The sequence below is a fragment of the Trachurus japonicus genome, chromosome 6 (assembly GCF_045865225.1).
Source record: "Trachurus japonicus isolate A0001 chromosome 6, Traja_1.0".
NCBI lineage: Eukaryota > Metazoa > Chordata > Actinopteri > Carangiformes > Carangidae > Trachurus > Trachurus japonicus.
The window spans coordinates 32,924,497-32,940,347 of NC_140912.1; the positions used below are offsets into that span (position 1 = coordinate 32,924,497).

The 15,851-nt window shown below is 41.9% G+C and overlaps 2 protein-coding genes across 2 annotated transcripts; both read right to left on the bottom strand.

The window, feature by feature from the left end:
• Positions 1–4,897: 4,897 nt before the first annotated feature.
• On the bottom strand, positions 4,898–6,785 carry LOC146986498 (antiviral innate immune response effector IFIT1-like). Its single transcript, XM_085780487.1, has 2 exons — positions 6,781–6,785; positions 4,898–6,252 (listed from the first exon to the last, which is right to left on the bottom strand). The coding sequence occupies exons 1-2, from the start codon at positions 6,783–6,785 to the stop codon at positions 4,944–4,946; spliced, it is 1,314 nt and encodes a 437-aa protein (XP_085636613.1). The 3' UTR covers positions 4,898–4,943.
• A 2,855-nt stretch (positions 6,786–9,640) lies between these two features.
• LOC146986499 (protein IFIT1 homolog B-like) lies at positions 9,641–14,688 on the bottom strand. Its single transcript, XM_085780488.1, has 2 exons — positions 14,561–14,688; positions 9,641–10,997 (listed from the first exon to the last, which is right to left on the bottom strand). The coding sequence occupies exons 1-2, from the start codon at positions 14,686–14,688 to the stop codon at positions 9,740–9,742; spliced, it is 1,386 nt and encodes a 461-aa protein (XP_085636614.1). The 3' UTR covers positions 9,641–9,739.
• Between the last annotated feature and the right edge of the window lie 1,163 nt (positions 14,689–15,851).

Genomic DNA, 15,851 nt, shown 5'->3' on the forward strand with positions numbered 1-15,851 from the left:
TGATAACTCTAGGGGCCCAGCGCCCAGTGGGGCCCATAAAAAACCCCAGTAGTCTAATCTTTGTATGACTGATTTATTCTGTGTAAGACCCTGACTAATACTCATAGTACACTGTAAAAACTCAACATCTTTCCAAGAATATTTGTCTTATTTCTTGTCCAAATGTCTCATTTCTAGTCAAAACTAATCTCTTTCCACTTAAAATAAGACTCATAACCTAAAAATTAACTTGTTTTTAGATAATTTTCACTTAAATTCACAATAAATAGAAAAATCTGCCTGTGAAAGTAAGTTTTTTGTGCTTGTAATAAGGAAGAAAAACTTGCTCCACTATCAGATTTTTTCTACTTATTCCAAGTGAAAATATGCTTGAAAGAAGTAAAAAGTGTCGAAAAACAAGCTACTTTTAATGTGATGAGTCTTATTTTAAGTAGAATGAGATTTGTTTTGACTAGAAATGACATTTTGACTAGAAATAAGACAAATATTCTTGCTAAGATACTTGAGTTTTTGCAGTGTAATGCTGCATTAGCATCAAAACAAAGAAGGCTAAATAAAAAACGATAATACATACGTAGTCTAAGAAAAAAAAAAAGGAAAAGTTAGGGGGAGGGGCCCACTTTAGTATTCTTCAAGGGGGCCCAGAATTCCTAGCAACGGCCCTGGTCGTCCCACAATGCAATGCACAAATGAAGGGAACATTGTACAGCTGCAGAAAATGAGATGCCAATCAAAAAGAAAAATACAGTAGGCCTAAATGGTAAAAAAAAAAAAAAAAAAGTGGTGAGGAATCTCCAGAGACACAGATCGTCTGAATTAAAACAGTGGCAGTGGAACTGATAGTACAAAGGTTTGTTTGTTTGTTTGTTTTATACGACTACCAGTATAAAAAAAAGCTTATTGTGATACTTTGTTGCTAGGCGACATCTAGTGGTCGTGGTGATTATTACAGGAGTGAAACTTAAGACAAAGAGGCCATGTGTTTTTCTAATTATTCACAACCACGTTATTATGAAAAACTATGACAATGAAGGTTATCTAATGTTGAGGAAGAACAATACTAATAGCCTAAAACTTTTCCTAAAGCCAACTATCTATGTCCATTGTTATAGCAACCATGACAACCAAAAGTCTAGGAGACGTTGCTGCTCACGAGTTTGTCAAAATAAAAAAATAAAAAACCTTGTTGTAGATGTTTTTATTGTCAAACAACTGAAAAAAGGGAGAGAACAATCTTTTCTTTTCTTTTTTTAAAACAGTCAACTGCTCTAATATAAAAACTAAAAAAAAAAAAAAAGGTGTGTTTATCCCTCTGAGGACTTTTAATTTGAAAAGTCACACAGGAAACATATTCGCTCAGCTAACTCACCTACGCTATGCTAATTTGCAAGTGCTAAGTTAATTTGCGAACACGAAGCTAACCAGTGAGCGCTAGGCTAGTTAGCAGGATGTTTTGTGACTAATATTTTTGCTTCTTTTACACAAAATTTCACTTTCTTCATCATGAAAAAATAAAAATGTCCTTGCCTAAAATGGCGGCCATCTTGAATTTCCAAGTTGCTAATGTGTTCAGAGTGATAAAACCAAGGAGGATTTGTGCGTTACAGATTCATTAAAGTGTCACAACATGGACAGTATTTGTAAAAAAGAACCAGTTCTTCTGTCTCAGATTACATTATCATGAATTCACATTAGAATTAAACTCTTAACTTTCTAAAAACAATAATATTTCTACATCTTATTACAATCACAGTGTCAGTAGATCAGTGAATTACAGCAAAACCAGAGCGATGTGGTCTGAGGTGAGAGACGCAGCAAAAATGAAGAGAGTAAAATGAGAAAATAAGGGGAATAAAAGAGAGAAGGGAGGAAATAGAAAGAAAGAAAGACAGATAGAAAGAAAGAAAGAAAGAGAATATTAATGATGTCACTGAGTACAGGTAGCTATGAAAAAGCAGCAACAAACCTCATCTTCCAGCTGTTGTCAATAGTTTTCTGAATGTTATGATCAGCTCTTTATATCTGCTGCCCCATTAAATTATTAATGTTTAACTTTTATGGCGTTGTAAACAATGGTATGTTGAGTCCTGGGTTTAGACTTTAGTTTCTCACTAAAGATGCCCTGAAACGGTTCCCGTCATGTCATATAGGCTATCAGGTAAAACCAAGAAGCTGGGGAGGAATTTGTTGACACCATGATGAGTCATAAAGCTGTTGAAATTGTTTTCCAGGAAGATAAAATACATGGATTTTAATGTAACAATGCAACAACAACAAAAAAAACTTAAATAACTTTTTGAGATGAATTTGGCAAATATCAACATGCAGATGAACAATTAATAACATTTTACTAGAAACACTCAGGGACACGTCTGTCCCACAAGAAAAGGACTGAGTCAGAGCTCAACAGATCTGAGCTCAGATATTTGGGTTTCTGACGCCCTGAGTCAATGACCAATGAATCCAAAGTCCATTATCTAATCTTTGAACGTGCCAATGTGAGTTTTCAGCTGTTGCTAACCAAAAGTCAAAACACTGAAGTCCAAGTGCAGTCCTGACTCATGCTACACGTTGTGAGCTGCAAGCCCCTTTCAATTTCGTCAAATAGAAACTTTTTGGACTCAGGTCTAGATGTGAAAACTCCTCACTCAACCAGCCTAAACCTTTAACTGAACTCCTGGTGATGACAGACCATCAGTTTCTCCATCAAAGTAACTCCTACTTTACACCACTGTTGGCCAGTCAGCCACATACAGAAACTGGCCAATTGGCCACATAACTAGCCGTCCATATTAGGCCTCAGACCATCAGTATTCCAGATGGCCAGTCCACCCCTGCTTAGTTTTTTGCTGAGTGTGTCACTTATTTGTGTCCCCTGATGCATTTTTGCTGTGTTTGTATTTAAAACATGCGTTGTCAAATTGATGAGATTTTTTTCTGAATTTGTAGACCATTTGTAGTATGAATTTCCTTAAGTTTCTGTCCTTTGAGCCTCCAGGCCACCGTAGTTTCACCTGCATGCATGAAGACCAGTTGGTACATGAAATGTGGCAAAATCTACAAAAATAGCCTCTTGCGCCCCTGCTCTTAACGCAACAGGAAGGCAGCCATTTTTAAATAATGTGGCAATTTTTTTAGCACCATTTTTGCCACTAACAGGTTGGTGATGTCGCTGCAGTGCCAGAGCTCTTATATAAAACATGCAGTTCAATGAAGCCTTCACTAGAGGGCAGCAAAGTCCCACATTCAACTTGAGCAGAAAATGGTTTTAGATCAGAATCAGACTGACTCTGGAGAAAGACTCAGTGGTACAGGGACTTCACTCTGCAGGTAGCAAACAATGACACCTGATATTTCAGCACTGTACACCAGCAGCGTCTGAATTTAGAGATTTCGTTTTACCTCTTGAAAACAAACCCACTTATATCTGTCAACATGACTCATTAATATTAATACCTCATGCAATGCACTGCAATTTATATTTGATTGTTTTTAATGCATACAATGACACTGAGTAAATGGTATGGTGTATGATAGCATGAATGTGACTGAATGGATGAGACGATGAATGGATGATAATATACTATTTTATTTATTTATTTATCTACTTGTTTTTTTCCTTACTACTGAGCCCAGTCCGTGAGTGCACTTGACCATCTTGGTTTGAGTGTTACGTCCCAGCCTAGGGGAACTGGATGCGCAACATGACTTGAGCCCCCTCGCTCCTCCCATCCCCAAGAAAAGTGGCCAAGAGCAGGGTTTTCAATTTAAACAGTAGCCTTTATTTTGCTCGGAGATGAGAATCCTGCTCAAAACAACAAACAAAATCTCAGTTCTCCCTGATCTGTCCTACTCAAAACAAAGAAAACCAAAACACAGGTATCTAACCAAACTCAGACGAAAAACAGACGAAAAACAGGAGAAAAAGGGTTACAGGAAAGGGCTTCTCATTCCTACGGGCTACGGTAACAATTAACACAAGGTTTTAACAAAAGGTTGCAGAGACACTAGTTCACACATCAGGCCTTGGTTGGGGATGAGGGAGGGAGAGAGAGCGAAGGCGGGAACCAGGCAGGATAAATAGCCCCCCCATTTTCCACTGACAATGATTCAATATTTAATGTAGGAACTCTGTCCACCGTCAAAGATATTTGTGCATCTTTCCTCTGGTTCCATCTTAACATCTCATGGCCCCAGACCGTCCACCAGGTTCAGTGTTTCAGTGTTTGGCCAATCAGGTGCAGCTGTCATATGGCACACAGAGGCAGGAGATGTACCGATTGGCTTCAAAAGATAACCCAGGTTTATTACGAACTGTGCACCAACAACTGTGACGGCCATATTATTGAAACTGAAGTGTTTATTTCTCTACTGCACTGGAAAATAAATTTTCTTTTTAAGAGTTTACTCTAAAACATCCTCAGACAATCATAAAAAGTTGCACACTTTATCTTTTAAAGTCTGATATTCACATAAGCATGAGACACATCTCATATTTGTTTAAAATGAAAAAACAGTGGCTGGGTGTGTTTTATTATTGTTTTATTGTTATTGAACTACCTGCTCACTGCAGTCAGTTCATACTGTAAGCTCTTGATTTGATATTTGCACACAAAACATTACAAATACAATTTAAGCTCAATGAACAGCAGAGGTTTAAACAAAATTAAATATACAGTTTAGTACAATTACAAAATCCGTTTATATCAGTTTGAAGAATTATTCATATTAAAATGTAGTTTTTAATTGTTAACAGAAAGATTTGGTTTAGTCACAACATTGATTGTGTTCAAAAGGTGATGATCACTTCAAGATCATTTTTATTCTTTCACTATTGTTCTCTTTCTCTAAATTAAGGGTCTTCAGATTGATGTTAAAACCTTCGAGGCCAACTGGTGGTTTATGAAACTGAGCTATAACATGTTCCTCTTCATTATCGGCTCTTAGAGTTGCAGAGTTGCAAGAAAATCCCTGATTTCTCCACACATTCGGTCTCTCCCTCTTTCTTCAATCCTCCGCAGAGCACTGATGCTGTTGTCACGGAAGAAAGATTGGGCCGGTATCTCTACTGCCATCATGTGGTATCTTATGGAGTCGTCGCTCCTTTTATGGATGAAATACAAATGCTTTGCATAGTAATTGTAGAGCATCTGAGCCCCTTTAGGATCTAGATCAGGATCTCTTTGTAGCAGCTCCTCATATATCTGGTCAGCCTCAGCTTGGTTGTGGTTTGATTTTGCACAAATGTTTGCAAGGGATATTTTTTTTTTAAGCGAAGTTTCAGGGTAAAGAGAAATCACTTCTCTGTGCAGAGTGATCGCTCTGTCGATCGTGCTGTTCATCGGGGGACTGTCTTTTTCGGAGAGGATCCTGATTGCATAGCAGACTGCAGCACACCTCTTCAGGTAACGATTCTCTGGGTGTCCTTTCATTGCCTCCTCTACCAATTTAATAGCCTCATCCTTAGATATGTAGTCTCTGTAGACCCTCAGTAATGGTTCAATACCACTGTAGCTGCTAACCGGGTTTCTCAAAACCCTTGTGGCCAGCTCACGGGCTTCATCTTTAACTCTTCGACCGTTCTTGGCACAAGCTTCAAGGTACAGAGCAGCGAGGTACAGGTTCTCTGGGTCCTGTTGCTTGGCAATTTCCATTTTCTCCAAGATGTCATCCCCCAGGTTTATGCGCCTATCTAAGGGATTTACTAGCGCCATCACATGGCTGGTCTGCCACTCCACCATGTCTGGCTGCATCCTGGTGGCTCTCTGGAGGTAGTCTGCAGCCAGCAGCCTGTTGTCTGAGCCAAACTTCATCAGAGTCCAGCCTTTTTCAGCGTAGATCTCTGGGTGGAGCTCATCCTGTGATGGAGATGGATACTTGTTCATTAGCTCGTCAACCTTTGACAAACAAGCCTGGCTCTCAGCTCGTTCTCCCTGGTGGTAGTGCAGCCAAGCCTTGTTTCCATAGTTCACCACCAACCAGGGGCCCTCGTCTGAGTTTCTCGTCTGACAGAAAGCCTCTGCAGCCCTGCTGAAGAAACTCCAGGCCTGTTCGATGAACCCCAGCTTGTAATGGATGAACCCTTGCAGGTTGTAAATGTGACCCAACCAACTATGTCCCCCCTCAGTCCCAATGTCTTCCAGAGTGTCCCTGAGCCTGCAAAGTTTGTGCCTTTCAGGCTCGATGACCCAGGTGAAGTGGCACTGCAGTGCCTCCAGTCTGGCCTTCAGTGTTGTTTCACTCTGAGCAGAACTGGTGGAGAACAAAAGGAGGAATATTATTACAGTACAGTAATTTAATTCATTCAAGGAATAAAGGAACCAATTAATGAGGGGATATCAGAACAGAGAAGTACAACAGTAAAGAAGAGTGGAAGACATAAAGATGAAAAACTGAAGAGGAGAAAAAAGTAGGAAGGAAAATTAAAGATTTAAAGATTTAATAATACTGTATTAGAAATGAATAAGGAAACAAAGAAGGAATGGAATACATGTATGGAAACTGATTAAGAAATGTAATACATGAGTAAAAATAGTACAGACAGAAGAAACAAGAGATTCAGTATCAACACATGAATGAAAGGGAAGGAAATAAGGAATTAATAAAATAGGGGGTTTACAGAATAAGAGAAAAAAGGGAAGATATAGCAGAAGTAGAAATCAAGGACATGAAGAGAGTAAAATGAGAAAATAAGGGGAATAAAAGAGAGAAGGGAGGAAATGGAAAGAAAGAAAGAAAGAATTAATGATGTCACACAGGTACGAAAAAGCAGCAACAAACCTCATCTTCCAGCTGTTGTCAATAGTTTTCTGAATGTATAACCCTCTATGATCAGCTCTTTATATCTGCTGCCCCATTAAATTATTAATGTTCAACTTTTATGGAGTTGTAAACAATGGTATGTTGAGTCCCGGGTTTAGACTTTCGTTTCCCACTAAAGATGCCCTGAAACGGTTACCGTCATGTCATATATCTGGTAAAAACAAGAAGCTGGGGAGGAATTTGTTGACACCATGATGAGTCATAAAGCTGTTGAAATTGTTTTCCAGGAAGATAAAATACATGGATTTTAATGTAACAATGCAACAACAACAAAAAAACTTAAATAACTTTTTGAGATGAATTTGGCAAATATCAACATGCAGATGAACAATTAATAACATTTTATTAGAAACATTCTGGGACACGTCTGTCCCACAAGAAAAGGACTGAGTCAGAGCTCAACAGATCTGTGCTCAGATATTTGGGTTTCTGACGTCCTGAGTCAATGACCAATGAATCCAAAGTCCATTATTTAATCTTTGAATGTGCCAATCTGAGTTTTCAGCTGTTGCTAAGCAAAAGTCAAAACACTGAAGTCCAAGTGCAGTCCTGACTCATGCTACACGTTGTGAGCTGCAAGCCCCTTTCAATTTCGTCAAATAGAAACTTTTTGGACTCAGGTCTAGATGCGAAAACTCCTCACTCAACCAGCCTAAACCTTTAACTGAACTCCTGGTGATGACAGACCATCAGTTTCTCCATCATAGTAACTCCTACTTTACACCACTGCTGGCCAGTCAGCCACATACAGAAACTGGCCAATTGGCCACACAACTAGCCGTCCATATTAGGCCTCAGACCATCAGTATTCCAGATGGCCAGTCCACCCCTGCTTAGTTTTTATCTGAGTGCGTCACTTATTTGTGTCCCCTGATGCATTTTTGCTGTGTTTGTATTTAAAACATGCGTTGTCAAATTGATGAGACTTTTTTTGAATTTGTAGAGCATTTGTAGTATGAATTTCCTTAAGTTACTGTCCTTTGAGCCTCCAGGCCACCGTAGTTTCACCTACATGCATGAATGAAATGTGGCAAAATCTACAAAACAAGTCTCTTGCGCCCCTGCTCTTAACACAACAAGAAGGCAGCCATTTTTAAATAATGTGGCAATTTTTTTAGCACCATTTTTGCCACTAACAGGTTGGTGATGTCGCTGCAGTGCCAGAGCTCATATATAAAACATGCAGTTCAATGATGCCTTCACTAGAGGGCAGCAAAGTCCCACATTCAACTTGAGCAGAAAATGGTTTTAGATCAGAATCAGACTGACTCTGGAGAAAGACTCAGTGGTACAGGGACTTCACTCTGCAGGTAGCAAACAATGACACCTGATATTTCAGCACTGTACACCAGCAGCGTCTGAATTTAGAGATTTCGTTTTACCTCTTGAAAACAAACCCACTTATATCTGTCAACATGACTCATTAATATTAATACCTCATGCAATGCACTGCAATTTATATTTGATTGTTTTTAATGCATACAATGACACTGAGTAAATGGTATGGTGTATGATAGCATGAATGTGACTGAATGGATGAGACGATGAATGGATGATAATATACTATTTTATTTATTTATTGTATCTACTTGTTTTTTTCCTTACTACTGAGCCCAGTCTGTGAGTGCACTTGACCATCTTGGTTTGAGTGTTACGTCCCAGCCGAGGGGAACTGGATGTGCAACATGACTTGAGCCCCCTCGCTCCTCCCATCCCCAAGAAAAGTGGCCAAGAGCAGGGTTTTCAATTTAAACAGTAGCCTTTATTTTGCTCGGAGATGAGAATCCTGCCCAAAACAACAAACAAAATCTCAGTTCTCCCTGATCTGTCCTACTCAAAACAAAGAAAACCAAAACACAGGTATCTAACCAAACTCAGACGAAAAACAGACGAAAAACAGGAGAAAAAGGGTTACAGGAAAGGGCTTCTCATTCCTACGGGCTACGGTAACAATTAACACAAGGTTTTAACAAAAGGTTGCAGAGACACTAGTTCACACATCAGGCCTTGGTTGGGGATGAGGGAGGGAGAGAGAGCGAAGGCGGGAACCAGGCAGGATAAATAGCCCCCCCATTTTCCACTGACAATGATTCAATATTTAATGTAGGAACTCTGTCCACCGTCAAAGATATTTGTGCATCTTTCCTCTGGTTCCATCTTAACATCTCGTGGCCCCAGACCGTCCACCAGGTTCAGTGTTTGGCCAATCAGGTGCAGCTGTCATATGGCACACAGAGGCAGGAGATGTACCGATTGGCTTCAAAAGATAACCCAGGTTTATTACGAACTGTGCACCAACAACTGTGACGGCCATATTATTGAAACTGAAGTGTTTATTTCTCTACTGCACTGGAAAATAAATTTTCTTTTTAAGAGTTTACTCTAAAACATCCTCAGACAATCATAAAAAGTTGCACACTTTATCTTTTAAAGTCTGATATTCACATAAGCATGAGACACATCTCATATTTGTTTAAAATGAAAAAACAGTGGCTGGGTGTGTTTTATTATTGTTTTATTGTTATTGAACTACCTGCTCACTGCAGTCAGTTCATACTGTAAGCTCTTGATTTGATATTTGCACACAAAACATTACAAATACAATTTAAGCTCAATGAACAGCAGAGGTTTAAACAAAATTAAATATACAGTTTAGTACAATTACAAAATCTGTTTATATCAGTTTGAAGACTTATTCATATTAAAATGTAGTTTTTAATTGTTAACAGAAAGATTTGGTTTAGTCACAACATTGATTGTGTTCAAAAGGTGATAATCACTTCAAGATCATTTTTATTCTTTCACTATTGTTCTCTTTCTCTAAATTAAGGGTCTTCAGATTGATGTTAAAACCTTTGGAGGCCAACTGGTGGTTTATGAAACTGAGCTATAACATGTTCCTCTTCATTATCGGCTCTTAGAGTTGCAGAGTTGCAAGAAAATCCCTGATTTCTCCACACATTCGGTCTCTCCCTCTTTCTTCAATCCTCCGCAGAGCACTGATGCTGTTGTCACGGAAGAAAGATTGGGCCGGTATCTCTACTGCCATCATGTGGTATCTTATGGAGTCGTCGCTCCTTTTATGGATGAAATACAAATGCTTTGCATAGTAATTGTAGAGCATCTGAACCGCTTTAGGATCAGAAACGCTTTGTAGCAGCTCCTCATATATCTGGTCAGCCTCAGCTTGGTTGTGGTTTGATTTTGCACAAATGTTTGCAAGGAATATTTCTCTTTTAAGCGAAATATCAGGGTAAAGAGAAATCACTTCTCTGTGCAGAGTGATCGCTCTGTCGATCGTGCTGTTCATCGGGGGACTGTCGCTGTTGAAGATCCTGATTTTGTAGCAGACTGCAGCACGCCTCTTCAGGTAACGATTCTCTGGGTGTCCTTTCATTGCCTCCTCTGCCAAATTAATAGCCTCATCCTTTGATATGTAGTCTCTGTAGACCTTCAGTAATGGTTCGATACCACTGTAGCTGCTAACTGGGTTTCTCAAAACCTTTGTGGCCAGCTCACGGGCTTCATCTTCAACTCTCTGACCGTTCTTGGCACAAGCTTCAAGGTACAGAGCAGCGAGGTACAGGTTCTCTGGGTCCTGTTGCGTGGCAATTTCCATCTGCTCTAAGATGTCGCTCCTATCTACTAGCGCCATCAGGTGGCTGGTCTGCCACTCCACCATGTCCGGCTGCATCCTGGTGGCTCTCTGGAGGTAGTCTGCAGCCAGCAGCCTGTTGTCTGAGCCAAACTTCATCAGAGTCCAGCCTTTTTCAGCGTAGATCTCTGGATGGAGCTCATCCTGTGATGGAGATGGATACTTGTTCATTAGCTCGTCAACCTTTGACAAACAAGCCTGGCTCTCAGCTCGTTCTCCCTTGTGGTCGTGCAGCCAAGCCTTGTTTCCATAGTTCACCACCAACCAGGGGCCCTCGTCTGAGTTTCTCATCTGACAGAAAGCCTCTGCAGCCCTGCTGAAGAAACTCCTGGCCTGTTCGATGCACCCCAGCTTGTAATGGATGAACCCTTGCAGGTTGTAAATGTGACCCAACCAACTACGTCCCCCCTCAGTCCCAATGTCTTCTAGATTGTCCCTGAGCCTGTAAAGTCTGTACCCTTCAGGCTCGATGTCCCAGGTGAAGTGGCACTGCAGGGCCTTCAGTCTGTCCTTCAGTGAACTGGTGGAGAACAAAAGGAGGAATATTATTAATTTAATTCATTAATTCATGGATGAATAAAGGAAGGAATTAATGAGGAAATATCAGAACAGAGAAGTACAACAGTAAAGAAGAGTGGAAGACATGAAAGATGAAAAAGTCAAGAGGAGAAAAAAGTATTAGGAGGAAAATAAAACATTTAAAGATTTAATAATATTAGAAATGAATAAGGAAACAAAGAAGGAATGGAATACATGTACAGTATGGAAACTGATTAAGAAATGTAACACATGGGTAAAAATAGTACAGACAGAAGAAACAAGAGATTCAGTATCAACACATGAATGAGAGGGAAGAAAATAAGGAATGAATGAAAGAGGGGTTTACAGAATAAGAGAAAAAAAGGAAGATATGGTGTAAGTAGAAAAGAAGGACGTGAAGAAAGTAAAATGAGTGAAATAAAATGAATAAAAGGAGAGAAAGAAAGAACAAAATGTAATATCAATGATGTCACTGAGTACAGGTACCTCATCTTCCAGCTGTTGTCAGTAGTTTTCTGAATGTATAACCCTCTATGATCAGCTCTTTATATCTGCTGCTGTTTTGGGCGTAGCCCCATAAAATCATTAATGTTCAACTTTTATGGAGTTGTAAACAATGTTGAGGCCTGGGTTTAGACTTTCGTTTCCTACTAAAGATGCCCTGAAACGGCTCCTGTCATGTCATATGTAAAAACACGAAGCTGGGGAGGAATTTGTTGACACCATGATGAGTCATAAAGCTGTTGAAATTATTATTATTATTCATCTTTATTGCAGACACAATAAGCGGTCCATATCAACAACAACAAACATGATAAAACAGACACAGAGAGAGAGAATCAATTATCAACTCTACACATAATTCATAAGCAGGCTAATCCCACCAGTGTTTTCTAAGCCTGGATGATAGCAGCTCCTATCAGGGCTAGTCAAAGCCCCAATAATGCTGTTCCCCGAGTCATCCAGGCGGCACATAAAACGATACATCACATTGTTTTGAAGGAAGAGAAAATACATGTAAAAATGTAAATAAATAAATTCTTGAATAACCTTTTGAGATGAATTTGGCAAATATTAAAATGTAAATGAACAATTAAAGCTGGAAAATAACATTTCACTAGAAACAATCAGGGAAACGCCTGTCAGAGCTCAACAGATCTGAGCTCAGATAACTGGATTTCTGGCATCTGTCAATGACCAATGAATCCAAAGTCCATTATTTAATCTTTGAATGTGCAAATCTGAGTTTTCAGCTGATGCCAAAACGCTGAAGTCCAAGTGCAGTCCTGACTCATGCTACACGTTGTAATCAAATGAGTCGAGGTGCAAGTCTCTTTCAATTTTGTCAAATAGAATCTTTTTGGACTCAGGTTTAGATGTGAAAACTCCTCATTCAACCGGCTTAAACCAAGAACTCCTGGTGATGACAGACCATCAGTTTCTCCATCACAGTAAGGTAAAGGTAAAGGTACTTTATTGGTCACATATACAGCTAGTACAGTGAAATTCTTTCTCTGCATTTAACCCATCCCTGAGGAGCAGTGGGCAGCCGCGGTGCAGCGCCCGGGGACCAACTCCAGATTATGAGCCAGGGGCACTGACTGGAGGATCAGGCTAGCCGACATGTTTTTAGTGGTGGGGGAAACCGGAGCACCCGGAGGAAACCCACGCAGACACGGGGAGAACATGCAAACTCCACACAGAAAGGACCTGGGCGGCCCGGGATTCGAACCCAGGACCTTCTTGCTGTGAGGCAACAGTGCTAACCACTGTGCCACCATGCCGCCCAGTACAGTAACTGAGTACTTGTACTTTACACCACTGCTGGCCAGTCAGCCACATACAGTAACTGGCCAATTGGACACACAACTAGTCGTCCATATTAGGCTTCAGCCGACCGGGACAGTATTCCAGATGGCCAGTCCACTCCTGCTTAGTTTTTTATCTGAGTGCGTCACTTTTTTGTGTTCCCTGATGCATTTTTGTTGTGTTTGTATTTAAAACATGTGGTGTCAAATTGATGAGATTTTCTTCTGAATTTGTAGAAAAGTATGAATTTCCTTAAATTACTGTACGTTGAGCCTCCAGGCCACCGTAGTTTCACCTCCATGCATGAAAACCAGTCCGTACATGAAATGTGGCAAAATCTCAAAAAAAAAATCTCTTGCGGCCCTGCTCTTTTTTTTTTTTTTACCCCCTTTACCCCACCTCACCCCACAGATCCTTCTCCAAATATCATAACATGCTTGATATTTCAGATAAATACATAAAAATAGAAAATAATAATTTAAAAAAATGGTTAAATCATAGATCGAGCTACATCGAGTGCCTCCTTCCTAGCTTTGAGCACACACTGGCCTGCTCCATTCATCTTGGCAACTGAGAGCTCCAGAGATAACATCTCTATTAAAGAGTAAATCCATTGCTGCATGGCAAGTAAGTGTGTTGGTTGCCACCTAACTGCCAACATCTTTTTAGCTACTGTACATGAAGATAGCCACAGCAACCTTTGCATATGGTTAAAGTTTTGCCCGGAATCATCAATTAACAGCATACTGTGACAGCCCGGCTGTCCACTCCCTCATGTCCGCCCTCTGTGCGTTGTGTGGCGCCGATTCGTCCCGACACTAAGGGGCCGTGTCCACCAGACGCGTTTTCAGCGCTCTGGGCGTCTATTTTACATTCAAACCCTATTGAGTTGGGCGCTCACAGCGCTCAGCGCCCTCGGCGGTAAAACGCCCTGGGCGCTTGCTTCTTTTTGTCGCGGCGCTCAGAGCGCTTTGAGTTGAAATCTGTTCAACTTTTAGAACAGCGCCGCGCTCGTCAATGTCACTTTTCACCGCACTGACCAATCAGAATCAAGAAGTTGCGGGACATACGTTACCGACAGCAACACAACCGGAGACGTGGCTCGGTTTATATCATGACCCACACTTGTGTTGAAGGTAGGCCGACCTCAGGGTCCATGTCAAAAGCTGCCGCTAATGCTATTGTGTATTTCTGACACTCGTTGTAGTGTTTACATTAAACAAGGCCGGAACACGGAAGTGTCAGAGGACTCGTTTTGTAACCTAGCAACAGCGGCGTTCTGACGAGGGAGAGAGAGCGCTAAGCGCTGGGAAAGCAGCGCTGAGAGCGCTGTCAGAGCTGAAAACGCGTCTGGTGGACACAGCCCCTAATGGCGCCGGTCTTTTAAATCTCCGCCTCTGCCACTGTGTGGGTTGGATGACAGAGAGTGGGTCGGTTGCGTCGGAGCTCCTATGCTCGGTAGAAATAAAGTGAGCCGTTAATCCTCGCCACATTACCTGCATGGAGCCCTTCTCCGCCATCAACACCGACATCCCGTCTTCCGGATCTCTGGATCTCCTCCCGTTAACGTGAGCGTTAATCCTCACCACCGCGGCCTGAGCGGATTCCTTCCTCCACCGTCAACACCGGCAGCCCGTCGCCTGGAACCCTCCTCCCGACGTCCCATCTGGGCTCCTCCCCCCCTGAGAGAAGCCTGCACATAGGAAGGCTTATTTTTCCTTCCCTCCCTTGTACACAATGGAGGTGGAGAAACCAAGAAAATCCTCTTCGTCACTGTCTTCCTGGAATATTTCGAGGATCCTTTCCCGCTGCTTCCTATCCAGCTCCTCAGCGGTGGGGAAGCATGGCTTAAGCTGGGCCATATTAACAACGCGGAGGTCCTCTCCCGTGTCCTCCAGGACAACCTCGTAGGTTAGAGGTCCAACTCTTCTGATCACCCGATATGGACCTTTCCATCGCGGAGCCAGCTTGGCTGTAAATGATTTATCAGCCTTCGAATAAGGGTGAGTACGTAGCCAGACACGATCACTCTCAGTGAAACTTCCTTCTCTTCTCCCTTTGTCATAGTTTTGTTTCTGTCTTTTCCTTGCCTTTTCCAGGTTGTTTTTTACAAGTTCCCGGAGCTCAACAATCTGGTTTGCGGTGGTGTAAGCAGGGGAGTCCGGATCACACAACTGGGGACTCAGCATCCATAGGACCCTTCAGACGACGGCTGAGGTTGAGCTCTGCGGGGGTGACTCCTGTTGCTTCGTGCACTGCTGAGTTTAGTGCGAAACGGAATTCAGGTAGATGTTTGTCCCAACTTTTGTGTTTTGTCCCCACATAAGAAGCGATCATGGCCTTGAGGTTGCGGTTTATCCTCTCCGTCAGATTCGTCTGAGGATGGTAAGGCGAGGTCCTTTTCCACTTGAGGTTCCAGCGCTCACAGGTTTCCTCGAAGACAGAAGACACAAACTGTGGACCTTGGTCGGACAGGATGAAGGTGGGAACCCCCCAGCGAGTCAGAATCTCCTTCCTGAGAACCTGGGATACTGTCTCCGCAGTAGCTTTCCGAAGTGGGAACAGTTCGACCCATCTGGTGAAGTAGTCTACGAACACAATGAGGTAAAGGTTACCAGTGGAGCTGGCCATTAGATCTACTGTGATGTGGAGGGTTTTGGAGGTGTCTCTCTTGGACCGTAGGACAACAGCACAAGTGACAGGCTGGTTGTGAGTATCATCCACTGGTGCTCGTGACAAAGCATCTGGTACGGTGTTGTACTTGCCTTTACGGTATTCCACCGTAAAAGAGAACTCTTGGAGACGCAGTGCCCACCGAATAAGCCGACTGCTAGGCTTTGGGGTTTTAAAAACCCACACCAGAGACGAATGATCAGTTACCACGGTAAAGGGTCTGCCTTCCAAATAGTACCTCCATTTCTCCAGAGCCCAGACAACAGCGAGACACTCCTGTTCCGTGGTGGAGTAGTTGCGTTCCGCCTGATTCAGGACCCGGCTGGCAAAGGCGAGGACCTGCTCTGCACCC